The 13697-nt window shown below is 47.8% G+C and overlaps 3 protein-coding genes across 3 annotated transcripts; 1 reads left to right on the top strand and 2 right to left on the bottom strand.

Moving 5' to 3' along the window:
* Window positions 1–343: 343 nt before the first annotated feature.
* SPAC5D6.04 (putative transporter) lies at window positions 344–3324 on the top strand (the record flags this gene model as incomplete). The annotated part of the gene is made up of 3 exons (XM_031146193.1): window positions 344–1675; window positions 2678–3109; window positions 3163–3324. The coding sequence occupies 3 exons, from the start codon at window positions 344–346 to the stop codon at window positions 3322–3324; spliced, it is 1926 nt and encodes a 641-aa protein (XP_031009403.1).
* Window positions 3325–5878: 2554 nt separating this feature from the next.
* On the bottom strand, window positions 5879–10374 carry LHYA1_G001210 (putative ATP-dependent helicase; the record flags this gene model as incomplete). The annotated part of the gene is made up of 7 exons (XM_031146194.1): window positions 5879–7030; window positions 7079–7531; window positions 7587–8075; window positions 8125–8277; window positions 8330–9533; window positions 9648–9933; window positions 10059–10374. 7 exons carry the CDS (start codon window positions 10372–10374, stop codon window positions 5879–5881), a joined length of 4053 nt encoding a protein of 1350 aa, XP_031009469.1.
* Window positions 10375–11265: 891 nt separating this feature from the next.
* On the bottom strand, window positions 11266–13574 carry LHYA1_G001211 (putative pyrophosphatase/phosphodiesterase; the record flags this gene model as incomplete). The annotated part of the gene is made up of 2 exons (XM_031146195.1): window positions 11266–11711; window positions 11765–13574. The coding sequence occupies 2 exons, from the start codon at window positions 13572–13574 to the stop codon at window positions 11266–11268; spliced, it is 2256 nt and encodes a 751-aa protein (XP_031009470.1).
* Window positions 13575–13697: the final 123 nt, after the last annotated feature.

The raw sequence follows: 13697 nt of genomic DNA on the forward strand, positions 1-13697 counted from the left end.
TCTTCCCTAGACCGTAGAGTAAAGAAGATATGCTGACTCCGGATTTCTGAACCTTATTAAATGAATGTCTCGTTTTCAGCTTGACACTTACCTATAGTGCCATGTCGTTCAGACTTTACTACCTAGGTAGGTATATGAACAATGCAGATTATTTCAGCTAAAACAAGTCTAAAAGGAATATTCCCATTTATTGCCCGGTTCGGCATATTCATTGCTCTTGGATATATATAGCTTGCCGCTAGACTAGGTTCTTGACACGAACCTTCGTCATCACTATCAGCTTCCAAATCCAGTCGCAATCGCAAGTAAACCACCACTCAAACTAAAGGTATATCCCTCGACTATGGCGCAAGCCGGCCTCCTCAATTCATTCCTCGCAGCTGTGCAGGCAAGCTTATCAGTCCTGCTCGTCATATTCTACGGAGCTCTCTCAGCGCGCCTATCGCTCCTAAACAGCGCCAACGCGAAATCCATCTCCAAAATATGCGTCAAGTTGTTCCTCCCGGCCCTGCTGCTCACGCAAATCGGCTCGGAGCTGCACTCAGGGTCTGCGTATCGATATGTAGTGATTCTCGTCTGGGCGCTGCTGGCGCATCTCGTATCGTTTCTGATTGGAGTTGGTGCGCATTTGCTCTTGGGCATGCCGGATTGGATCACGGCTGCTATTATGTTCAATAATACGACGAGTTACCCGCTGCTGCTTATTCAGAGTCTGGATGAGACGGGCATTCTGGGGAGTCTGATTATTACGGATGAGTCGACTAGGGATGCGATTGAAAGGGCCAAATCGTACTTTTTGGTCTTTGCTACTGTGTCGAGTTGCTTGACGTTTGCGGTGGGGCCGAGACTTATTGATTCAGAGCATGCTCCTGCTAAACCGAATGATAAATCAGGCGAGGATGAAAGCGATAATGAGGATGAAGAGAACGGGAATGTGATTGGAAATGGGAATGGAAATGGCGAAGGATGGGATGATAGTAATGATGATGAGGATCTCTCGCCTACTGATCAGAGCCACCTTCTTCCTCGGAATCTCCCAAGGCTATCTGTGGTGTCTAAATCCTTCTTCCCGTCCAAACCCCGCGAGCCCTCCAACACACCCACCACCCCCGACCACCGCCCCTCATTCATCACCAAGAAACGCTGGCGGAAAGCCAGCGACCGCGCTCGCTGGTGGGTCCTCTTCCTCTACGACTTTCTGAACATGCCTCTCCTCGGCGCCGTGCTCGGCGCCATCATCGGTCTCATCCCCGCTCTCCACCGAGCATTCTTTAATGACACGCAAGACGGCGGCATCTTCACAGCATGGCTCACCGCGTCCCTGAACAACATCGGCGGGCTCTTCGTCGCGTTACCCGTCCTGGTAGCAGGCGTATCGCTCTACACGGCCATGAAAAAGTCCCAAGCTCAAAGCGCGGAAGAATTATCAGCGAGCGCTACGCCATGGCTGACTACCGTTTTCGTACTTGTGGTCCGGTTTGTGGTGTGGCCTGTGATTTCAATTGCTGTTGTGTACGGATTGGCGAACAAGACGGATGTGCTGGGCACGGATCCGATGTTGTGGTTTGCGATGATGCTGATGCCGACTGGACCGCCGGCTATGAAGCTTATTACGATGGTGGAGGTTAGTGATTGTGACGCCGCGGATGAGGATAAGATTGCGAAGTTGTTGACTGTGAGTTTCTCCCCTTCTCTCCTTTTTTGCTGTAAGTTTTAGTTGAGGCATATTGACAAGGGTTGTGCTGTAGATATCGTATATCATTTCTCCGGTCCTGGCGTTTACTGTTGTGGGAAGTTTGCGTGCTTCTCAGGCTGCGATTGGAGTGTAACAAAGTGACAATAGGTAGCGTTCTTTTGAAAACTTTTGGATTTACGTCGAATTAGCGTGTAATATCAGGTTTAATTCGGCACCGAAGTCTCATTGCTGTGCATCTTGTTCCGAGGAGTACTAGTATTGTGCCTACAACTTGTGTACAAAACAAGAGTACCTTTAAGCAACACTCGATTCAGGGGACAGCTTCGCCTCGCCCCAATTTAAATGATTAGACGATTAGACGATTAGACGTAAGACTTGGCGGCTTTCAGGTCCCAGTACTGATATAGTTAGTGAAGGTGGTTAGCAAAGGGGAGAGGGCGGATCGATATATGGGTATCTGGGAACTGTTTGAGGGGCATACTTTAGTAGTTGACTCCAAGATGCCAGTTGTAAACGCAGTCATAACTCAAGACGCGTAGGAAAAAACTCATAGTATTTAAGAGTAAATAGTAATTACGTGTCTTAACTTCTCTTATTTAGAGTGCGCAGAATGAGAAGGCCAAAGAAAATAAACCTGAGTGTCAAGTAGCAGCTACACATTTAAAAAGACATGATATGCCCAGGTTGCCTTTCACGCTTTATTGTGATCCTAAAGTACGAGAAGCCGTTGGACATTTACATATAGAGAGCTGGACTGCTGAAAGAGACACTTTCAAAGTCATCTTGACTCCTATTCGACTCTTCTTTGAGACCAACTTGTCTTGGCGGCAGAATGATCAGCTAGCGAAGTGTGCAACCACCATAATGCCTCAATGGCCTGCGTGAACTAAAATAGTATGCCTTACTTGAGGACCTTTAGTACTTACCAGAGAGCATCAGTACAAGTAGAATGATTCTTTAAAGGTTGATACCGAACGTTAGGAAGTTGCATATCGCATTGCTGCGGCTAAAGTGTGCAAGAGCTGCGCCACAACGCCCCGGACTCCTCTGAACCCCTCCTCCCCGCCAACTCAGCACTTCGAACTATGCCCTCCACCTGCTCCAGAATTCATGGCAAGTAATGTGCCATCGCCGGGCAGTAATGCCAACGGCTTTGGCAGTCAAGAAGATCTATTTGGCCACGGCAACGGGCATGGAGGATGGGATCCGAATGTTCCCCCACCTCCCGAACTTTCGGCCCTCGAAGACATCTACATCGATGGCCTCTTCGACTTTGAGGCCATAAATAACCATGACGTACTTTTTGATCAGCAAGAAAGTCAGGAAGCTCGGGAGATTGACAGCGTGGCCGTGAAAGAAGTGGCAGATATACAACAGGACGATCCGCTACAAAACCTAGCCTCGTGGGACCAAGTACCTTGAAACCCGTCCTATGTCAGCGAGCGACGAAAGCTAACATGTACAAGGCTGCGGCGACTGCGGATGAAGAATTACGGCCACTGCTCGGTATCCCTAAAGCTGGTATAACTACATACCCTCTCGTGGAAACGGAAGAACGACCGAGAAAGCGCACGCGATTCACGGGGGTGGAGGATGAAATACACGAAAGACGAGATGAGGATTTCTAGAGGTGTACGGCAGCTTTAGAACATTGGACCCTTCGTATCAGGAAAAGACAAAACTAGCAGACTTTCTGGACGTTGGCTTCGAGAAAATAGACGATTGGTTTCGAGGGCGCCGCTCAGGAATGGGACCCGCGCCCGGACCCGCCTCACGACTTCAAATCGGTAGTAGGGAAGATACTCTAGATATTGATCGCGAGTCAACAATAACAAGGTCCAATTTTCAAGATCCGGATTGTTTTACAGAAGCAGGAGTGCCTTCAGGTACCAACCCAACAAAGGCGAGTACGTCAATGCAGGAACCGCCTTGCCATTGCACATACACAGGCTGCTCCGAAACCTTCGCATCGCCATCTTCGTGGGAAAGACACGAGAAAGACGTCCACTGGGCGCAAAACAAATTCCTGTGCTTACTCTGCGCAGTGGTGTCTGAAGCTGACAATCAAAGTCAAAGACAACTTTCCTGCGCATCTTGTTCCAAGACACATTCTGCCCTAGCAACTTGCATAGAGCACGTCCTGCAATGCGAAGAGTCCAGAAGCCAGCATAGCGTCCGGCGAAAACGACATACCGGGTTGAAGCATCATCTAAAAAATAAGCATCCCGGGGGTCCGGAGCTGCAACGGAAAGCAGCCCTCGAGACTGCAAGGAAGACAGAGGAATGGCACTACCCCATCGATTCCAACTGGCCGAGAGTTTGCACATATATAAATTGCTCGAAAAGCTTCCAGAACTGGAAGGAGCGTGTGGGTCATTATACTAGCAATCACTTCCCAAAGTCCAAGAGATCGTCAAGGAGGAGCTTCGTCGGTTTCCAACAAGAGGATTCCATTCCACCGACTCCCGGGTGATTCAAGTCGCTGAAAGAGACGGACTCATAGAACAAAAGACCGAGCTCGTAAGTTCCAGATGAAAACAGCTCAGTAGATTTGGGTATTCAGATAGTGCCTAGAAAAGACGACACAATCATGTTGTAAGATGCTCTTATCTCACCCGCAAAGGCCACTTGTAGTGATTGCCCTAGAGGTGTGGCACTGTAATTGCTGACAATCGCCAGGACCCTGCGAATTTGACGATTAGTGAGAATTTAAAAGCTGTTATTTTTCTTTGGGAATATGGTATATAATGTAAATTGAGCAATAATCAAACCTTTACACAAAACACAAGGAGTAGATAAGACGGCTGTTGTTTGGCAAAACGTGCAAATAATAAAAAGGGGCTGGGGACTTTAGCTTTGATCCAGGGAAACTCACACTCCATTACTTTAATGGAATTAGTAATAGCCTCTTCTTGGTTCAACGATCTTCGCTGTATGGCATTAGCTATCTTCTAGGCAAATACAAGTATCCATGAAGAGTTCCATGCAGCGTATATCTCCGCCTGGATAATCTGAAGAGACATGCAGGGCGTTAGGAAGCTACCCATAAGCGATTTACGGTCTGAAGTGACATGTCCCAAAATTGATAGCTGGCCTGAGATATTCTGTGCTTCCCTCGTCTTCCCCGTTCGACCCATGGCCTACGCTATGGTGGCGGGGGCACTCTCCTCGTCGATATTCAATCGATGCACTGCAAACAACCATCTTGTCAGCTCCAAAGACCACCCACCCACATAATCATGAGGAAAACACTTCTTCAATTGCATCTCGCATCGTTCCGTCTTGCATTGGGATGTATTTCGAGATCTAGTTTTAATGAGGGGAAGAAAGAAGGTTGGAAGACAGAGACAGAGTAGACGTCGCATCACATCTTAAAGGTGTCCAGCTTGCTCACATAGGAAGTGTCAACACAGATTCATTCACCACTTCCTCTCCCCTCCCATGTCAACGGAGAACCAAACCAAACATCTAATTTCTCATCTTAGGTACAAGTATCAAGCCATTCTACTCAACTCACCAACAGGTAAGAAACTTCCAGTTCAACTCAAAGCAGATAGAGGGATGGATAGACAGAGGAAACAACAGCCATAGGTAGTCTAACTATATGTTCGCCAGGATTAAAGATGGTGTGACATAAGCGATTGATTCCAGAAATCAAACCGAATATACGAGGCATAAAGGCCATCCATACCGGGCACATCTACAACCCCAATTGTTGTAATTAAAGCAAGAGCAAGAGCAAGAGCAAATCAGAAAGAAGCAGCCACCTCACCTCATGTCAACCAATAAATAAACCGAAGTTCACCCAGAAAAGCAATTTCATATTCTTACTAGGCTTTACTTTTGTATTCACAAGATATTCTGCTCCCCAAAGCATAGGCAAGCATATGATGAAGTACTCCCGCACTCTTGTTCCAGCCCATCCTGTCCAGTCTAGTCCGAATTAACGCCACTCCACTTTCCTTCCAGGGTATCATAAGCCAGCCCATTTTCCAGTTTCATTTTGCTTGCGCAAATAATCTATCCACCTAGTAAACGCACCAATTGAAAATATCAAACTTTTATATACACTCGCAGCCTCCCTCTAACGTAGCAAACTCGATATCTGTCTGTGTACAGAAATGAGGAGCGAAAATAAAAGCAGTAAGGGGTATATGTGTGGAAAGTGGAATCAAAGAGGAATTACCGTCCGACACCAAACAAATACGCCAACTGCGCCACATCAAGTCTTCCAAGACTCTTATTAGCACCCTCGTCTAGCGCAGCATTGACCAGCTTCTCCTTTTGCTTCTGCATCTCAATAATTCGATCCTCAACGGTACCCTCGATCAAAATCCTATGGACCTGAACTGGTTTCTGCTGACCAATACGATATGCTCGGTCAACGGCCTGGTATTCGATATACGGGTTCCAAAATGGATCGAGGATAATGACGCGAGAAGCGGCAACAAGGTTAAGGCCAGCATTCCCGGCTTTGAGGGAGATAAGCATGATCTTGCATTTCGGGTCGTCGGTAAAGCGGACAATGGCATCGTTACGGGCGTCGCTATTCATACCGCCGTCGTAGCGTTCCATTGTCCAGCCCCGCTCGTCGATTGGGACTTGGAGGAGATCCAGTAGGGAAACGAATTGACTAAATACAATAGTCTTTTCGCCTTCTTTTTGAAATTGTTCCAGAAGATCTACGCACTTGTCGACTTTGGCAGAGGGTTGCCAGTTCTTGCGAAGATAGCGCAAGTATTGGCGTTTGCCCTTGGCGGATCTCGAGGCTTCCTTCTTCAACATCGCGAGCGACAAATGTGGTTTCTCCTTCTCTTTTCCCTTGCCCTTCTTGTCCTTTTTCTCCTTCTTGCTACGCTTCGAGGATTTCTTGGTCTTGGATCTGGATTTTGCCTTGGGCTCAACCTCAACCTCATCGTCGCCTTCATTAACACACTCGCCATCAGCTTCTTCCTCATCCTCGGTATCAACAATGTCATCAGGGACAATGAAATCCCTTAGATCTCCATCACTATCGGCATCATCCTCATCCTCTGTTTCGGAACCTGAGTCGGTGCTATCATCGTCGCTAACGCCAGGGGCAGCAGCCTTATCATCATCACCGGCTGCATTAGGGTCATGGACCTTTTTGAACGTGCGGTAGTCAATAATCTTATTCGAGTCAAGGTCGCCACGGCACTCGGGACATTTTGCGTGGGCTACGCCTTCATTCCCGTCAGCGATATTCTGCTGCGCTGCTGCGGTCGATATCGAAGCGAGGCATTCAGGGCACGTATTGTGACCACAAGGAATAATGATACTCGGGTTTAGTACTCCATCGTAACAGATGGGGCACTGGCATATCGTCAGTAGATACAGAGAATAGGGGACTGGACGACTTACCTCGAATCCATCCGCCCCAAGTAGCCTGGTAACAACATCCGGCAAAAGACTTCGAGCTAGTTCTTGCATTATCTCTGCCGTGAGATGGTCTGCAGTAGGAGGCGCATCGTCGAAATCTGTGATTAGATGCGGATGGCAACAGGCTTGTCGAAGACGCAATAAAAGGACCAGAATATTCGAGTAGTTCTTGCCAACTGTGTTTTGTCTCAGATACTTGTTAAACTGGATTTGTGTCTTGGACTCCAGGGCTTGATAGAACGATAGCTCATCATCGCTAAACACAACGTGCTGGGTCTCGATTGTTTTGGGGGGCAAATTTATGATTGGCTTGCCATCAATCTGTGATTGTTTCGTACGACGAAGAAGGATCGCCTTTAAAACAGTCTGCAGTCTTTGCATCGCTCGATCGGCGTCATACTTTCTTGTGGAGCCTTTTGTCAACATACCGAACTCCTGTGGTTTGTCAGACAATTGTCCGCAGCAGGTGAGAAAGGGAAGGGCCACAAACCTTACTAAACCTCTGCCACTCGTTGTAAGGCTTGATCCTCAGGAAGTGTATCAAAGAGTATAGCTCCCCAACATTATTCATCATAGGAGTTCCAGTAAGGCAGAGTCTGAACATAGATTTGAGAGTACAAGCAGCTCGAGCCGATCGTGTACTCTTGTTCTTGATGCACTGAGCCTCGTCGAGAATGATACGGTAGAATAAACTCTTCGGCCCTAACATAGGGAAGAGCTTCTTCATCGGCGTCTGATCAACGTCGCGGTTGCCGGACTTTTTTTCTTTTTCGAGGTAAACTTCCAGGCGTTTGTGCTCAGCGCCTAGAGTGCCGTAACTCGTCAAAACAACATCGAAATTTCGAAGGTCGTCCCAACTGATCTTCCTATTTTGTCCGTGAACTAGTTTAGTACTCAATCTATGACTGCCGTTAATTTTCTGTCGAATCTCGCGCTCCCATTGACGAAGTAGTGCGACCGGGCCGACAATAAGGGTGGTCTACGAGCAATTAGTTTATTCTCTAGTCATGAGAGACACGAATGCGTACCTTGCGAGCCCGATCAGCGGATGGCCTAGTCAAAATCAAAGCCAAAGCGCTAAGAGTCTTTCCCAATCCCATATCATCAGCGAGAATACCGCCTTTGTTAGTTCCCTGCTCCATTGACTTGAGCCAAGTTAAGGCGACCTTTTGGTGTTCATACTGATACGTTGTTAGCTTTGAGCTACAATTCAACTCAAGCTCAATGACCTACCAAGGGATATTTGAGACCCTCGGGTGTTCCTTCCCTACTCTCAGCAGGTAGATCAACATCCGCACAAATATTCTGTAGTAACGACTTGATTTCTTCGTGGTTCTTGCGAGGATCATTGACAATGTAGTCGTACTGCTCTTTCATCTCCCCGCTAAAGTCATACCCGGAAATACTATCTAGGCCGTAGAGATCATCGGAACTTTGCGTGTTTGAACGACCAATGACACCCAGCCGTGGATTATATTGTGGGAAATCGTAGCCAGTGCTTAAGCCGTTCAAATGGTATCCCAATCCAGGTTCTTGCTTTGGCATACCGGTTCCTATAGGTGTGTAAGCAGAGTGAGGATACACAAAATCTCCCGAGTAACCACCGGGCATTCCCATGCCCACTCCCATGTCCAAATGTTGAGATGGATATCCACCAGATCTAGACGAGCCCATGGAGCCTAGTGGTGCAGGGTAGGATTGAGTGTGCATCCAGCTTGGACGTTTCTGCTTACCATACATTGCTCGCTGCAAGGCAGTATTGGGGGCAGATTGCTCGAGACGACTAAGAGCAGCATTACCAGCCGCTATTTCTTCAGGTGAAAGGTTTGGGAGCTGGCGCTGTGTTCCCAATGTTCCACTAGATGTTGTAGGGTGTCGTCCATTGTCACGAAACGCCGATGGGGGAATGATCTCTATGTCGGAATCACTACCAACAGAGGAGTCATCTTGGAAGGCACCAGGGATCGAGTACTTCTGCTCTGCCTTGACGGGCGCAAAGGAATTCATACTTAAAGGATTGCTTGACTCTGTCTTGAACGGCGAGACGAAGTTCGTACCGAAATAATTACCGCTGGATACTGCACTATTGTTCCAGCCAGGTGGAAGCTTCCTGGCTGAAGCTGTATGTGCGTTTTCGCGATTGTTTGATGCTATGGTAGATGAGCTCGACCCATGGCGTACTCCCGACATTCGATGAAACGCATTTTGTGCAGAGCTGGAAAGTGTATTCGTAGGTGAAGAGCTCGACGCCTGGAGATATCCAGCATTTCGATCAAAGCCCGAAGGTCCCGAGGTGGAGGGTGGATTGATTACTGCAAAGCCATCACTCTGTAGACTACGAGCAAAGTCTTCGTCTAGCTTCTGTTGTTTAGCCTGATCCTCCGCAACCTTCTGGCTTTGGAAGAACTCCTTATCGAAAGCGGCAAATTCGTCATCCCTAAGTAGAATGGTTAGCTTTACATGTTAAAGCAAGAATATGGATCGAATTAGGAAGTTTAAGAGCAAGAGCTAAAGGCTGAAACTCGAGGGGAAAGTGAAGTTGTGAACAAACATAGTGAGGTCGGGAAAACCATCACCAATCATAGGGTATCCATACCCTGAACTTTCACCTGGCGTTGCTGGACTTGTGTATGGGCTCGGAGAAGTACGTCGAGATTTGTTGCCTCCGTAAAAAGGAGGTGCAAGCCCTCCATCGACGTGTTTGCTGTGTGTTCGTTTGCGAGATACGAGGTTCATCGAGGAAGGTGTGGTCATTTCTGGAATCGAGTTCGCAGAGTGCGAGTTCGGGGTAGAAGCTGTTGAATCAACTCCCGACTGGCGTTGTGATTGCTCCTGATCTGCCATGAAGTATTAGATAGATATTATGAGACAAGTAGAAAGGAAGATTGAAGAGGCGATATGCAAATGTATTATAGATTTGCGGCTTCGTGCATAGAAAGCAAAAAGGAAGCAGTGGACTTACTCATATAACCATCCATACTGTCAACGGCTCCCTCGGCGATAGGATTCTTAGAAGGTGTCTTGTTTGAAGATGAGGCTTGAGAAGATACAAGGGATGATATGTCGCGAGAAGAATTCGAGGCTGTAGGCTGAGTGGCGCGCTTCAAGTCCCTCAACCTTTTCTCCAATACAGCTATCTCTAGCTTCACTTGCTGTGTTGCATCCTCCTTGTCCTGTACATTATGATCGATAGACTGAAGAAGAACTCTCTGAAAGCACAGTTCGTCCATGATTGCCTGTTTCTGTGATGCGGCTACGGCCTGCTGCGAGTCCCCCATGTTGTACAAACCGGGCCACGCCCAACTGCGGCGAGGCGACAGACGAGGCTGCGGGAGTTCGTTGGTGATAAATTTATCGGTTAAAATGACAGATTATCCTCTTGCTTTCGTTCTCCAAAGTGTCAGGTGGTTATCGGGACGTTCGGGACGTCTGGGACGTTGGAAGTGGAACAGAGCGGCAGGTTGAATATCAAGGGTCCATACCTAGTGCCATAGATCGCGATATTTCTCGAAGATTTGATGCGCGTCTTCTACCGGGCGGTACTTAAAATCTTGCTTTAGCGACCCCACAGTCTTATCAAAAAGGGAAAGGCCAACGAACTAAGTACTGCACGTGATGACTAGGGCCTCAATGTAGTAGCGTCTTGTAACAACTTAACTTGTCTTGTAAACCATTGATGTATTCAATAATAATGTCTACACCTTCTGGACTCGTCTCAAAGGATTTAATCTAGAACGCAATTCTACCTTTATTACTTTCTCGAATGATTTCAGCCTACCGAAATCCAAGTTCAAACTCAACTCGACTCAAATTATGCATTATTCCATATAATTAGCCAACTGAAGTCCAAGTCTAGCCTTGCACTTAAGTAAGCCTTAGTGAGAAAGGTAAATGATTTCGATCATAAGGCTGATACCACATATATTTAAGCTGCTTGGTGGAACCATTCCATTCCATTCCGGATTTGAATAGCTCCCCCCATAGCTATCCAACCTCTCAACAACGCATTCATGGTAGGATAAGTCAATGTCAATAAACGCAAGATTAGTATTATACAAATCCCCACCCCAAACACCCCATAACTACTGACCAAGGAGCCATTCCACCCAGATTCAACGCCAAACACCTAACGCTTCAAGCATATATATATATATACAAGCTCACAAATTTTATTCCCCACTCTCCCCCTCAGCATCCTTCTCACCACCACCACCACCCAGTTCCTTGAACCAATCCTTAACCTCCCCCAACTTCCCCTTAATCCAGTCCAAAAACTTTTTATCCTCCGCCGCAATCTCAGTCTCATCCCCAACGACCGGTCTGTCAACACTGACCTCCTCTGGCTGATCCACGCCGATCATGGTTGGAGGAACGACGTTTGGATCTGCGGCCGAGCTGGCTTCGACAGGCGAAATGGAGATGATGGCGTCTGAACCGGCATCTGAGCCCGCGTCTGAGGCTGGGGAGGGAGAAGGCTCGGGATCGCTGGGATCTTCGGAGGCGGTTTCAGGGGTGTGTATGCCGACGGTCTTGAGTGGAAGACGTAAGGTCCCGTTGTTGGCTTTTGGGTCTAGGCCGAGGGAGTCGCAGATTATGTTGTACACTTCTATGTTTTCTATTTTTTCCATTAATACATGTATTCGGGAATTTTGGGGGTGTGGTGCTTACGGAAAGGCTCCACACGACTATTCGGAGCATGAGGGAACGCTGGGCCTCTAGCAATAAAAATAGCTCTCATCAAGGGATGTTCATGATCGTATCCATGGAGCCCTTTGGGATGATATGCAAGGCCCTGCTCTTTCGCATCTGCGACATTGAACTCCTCCTTGGTGACGATTGCCCATCCAGTCTTGGGCACAATCCATAGAGGTGCAATGCGCTCGTTGTTACTGAAATGATAGCGTTCTGGCATATTCTGGTCTCGAAGGTATACTTCAAAATTATGATTCTGGGCTGACGATTCTGCAAGTGTATCGTACAGACCTTGAAGATCCGCCGGGTTTTTGGGACGAAGACCGTAAAGGGGCCACCCGTCTGCATGTTCGATTAAGTTAATATCTATGAGATCGTCCAGCTGGATCAGTCGATTCGTGTCAGTAGTTGCCATTCCGTGGTCAGAGACCACTACCACATTGACAATACTGGTTAGATTCCTCTCTTCTAGACCTTGGAAAAGCTGATCTAGCATAATATCGACATCGTTGATCGTAGTCTTGATTTCAGTGCTGTTGGGGCCATAAAGATGGCCATCGGCATCGACGTTTGGTACGTAAGCGGCGATTAACTGAGGCCGCATATCGACCACTTCTGCCACCTCATCTTCTTCTCCAGGTTTATCGAGGAGTTCGAGCACTCTGCTGACCTTATTGACTAATAGCTCCTCTCCGTTGAAAGCATCCAGAAATGCAGGCTCGACGCCCATTATATGAGCTTCACTCCCAGGCCACATGTGTATAGCAGTCCGAATGCCTTGGTTTTCTGCAGTAACCCACAAGGGTTCACCGCCCCACCATTTTGGCTGCATGGCCAAGACATCTGTGTAAAAGAACTCTTCTTTTAGTTCCGCATCCCAAAATGTGTTCCCGACAACTCCATGGGACTCTGGATATAGGCCAGTAACCAGTGTGTAGTGATTCGGAAATGTGACTGAGGGAAAACTCGGGTTCATATATACCGGAGAGATACCTTCTTTGACAAAGGCATTCAACCTTGGCGTGAGACCCCGATTCAAGAAGTCCGCCCTGAACCCATCCAAACTTATCAAAATCGTCGTAGGCGCGAACAAGGCTGTTCCATTGCTCACAATCTTCTGATTGTACTTTATACCCTTGCGATTCAAGGAGAGTTTCCAGGCTACGAGTACCAGTATCGAGAACCCGACCGCGATCAACAGGTGTATAAAGCACCACCTCCGCCATTTCCTTCTCCTTGATGATTTATCGTCGTGTAGTCCCAGAAGACCGCGTCGATCAATCTCATCACTGCCCTCCGCATCACTGCTACTGCCAGTCGAACTGCCCTCCTTCAATCCTCCCTCCTCCATCTCATACATCAACTCCCTTCTTTCCCCATGTTCTGCCTCCCCGATCAACTTCCCCTTCTTCTTACTCCTCCTCTCTCTCCGCCGTCTCCTTCGATCCCGCTTTCCGCTCCCATCCCCTTTAATCTCATTAATGTGCTCGGAAGATCCAATCCCCGGCAAATGTGTATAGCTCTGCGAAAACAGCTTCTTCAACGGCTTCGGCAATGACATCGCGCTTCCCCTTCGCTCGCGCCTCCTACTATCCTCTAGTAATTTATCCCTTTCCTCCTCTTCTGTAAATACACTGCGATCATGTTCCCTGATTTCTGCGCTTGTTCGCGCGCCCATCAGAACTTCATCGTCTTCGCTATCCGTGTCTTGATCGCTGCGCTCGCTGTGGAGACTCGAGGCATCATCGTCGTAATTTGCGGGGGAGAGGAAAGATCCTGGCGGCATGATGAATAACAATTCAGAGCATTGGAATAGGGGATGGGATGTTTCTTGTGGGAAGTTGACAATTGGATTGGAGTCGGCTTGGAATGAAGCGTTGCGAACTTGCGATTGCGATCCCTGTTATTC

This window comes from Lachnellula hyalina, assembly GCF_007821495.1.
Source record: "Lachnellula hyalina strain CBS 185.66 chromosome Unknown contig00005, whole genome shotgun sequence".
Taxonomy (NCBI): Eukaryota; Fungi; Ascomycota; class Leotiomycetes; order Helotiales; family Lachnaceae; genus Lachnellula; species Lachnellula hyalina.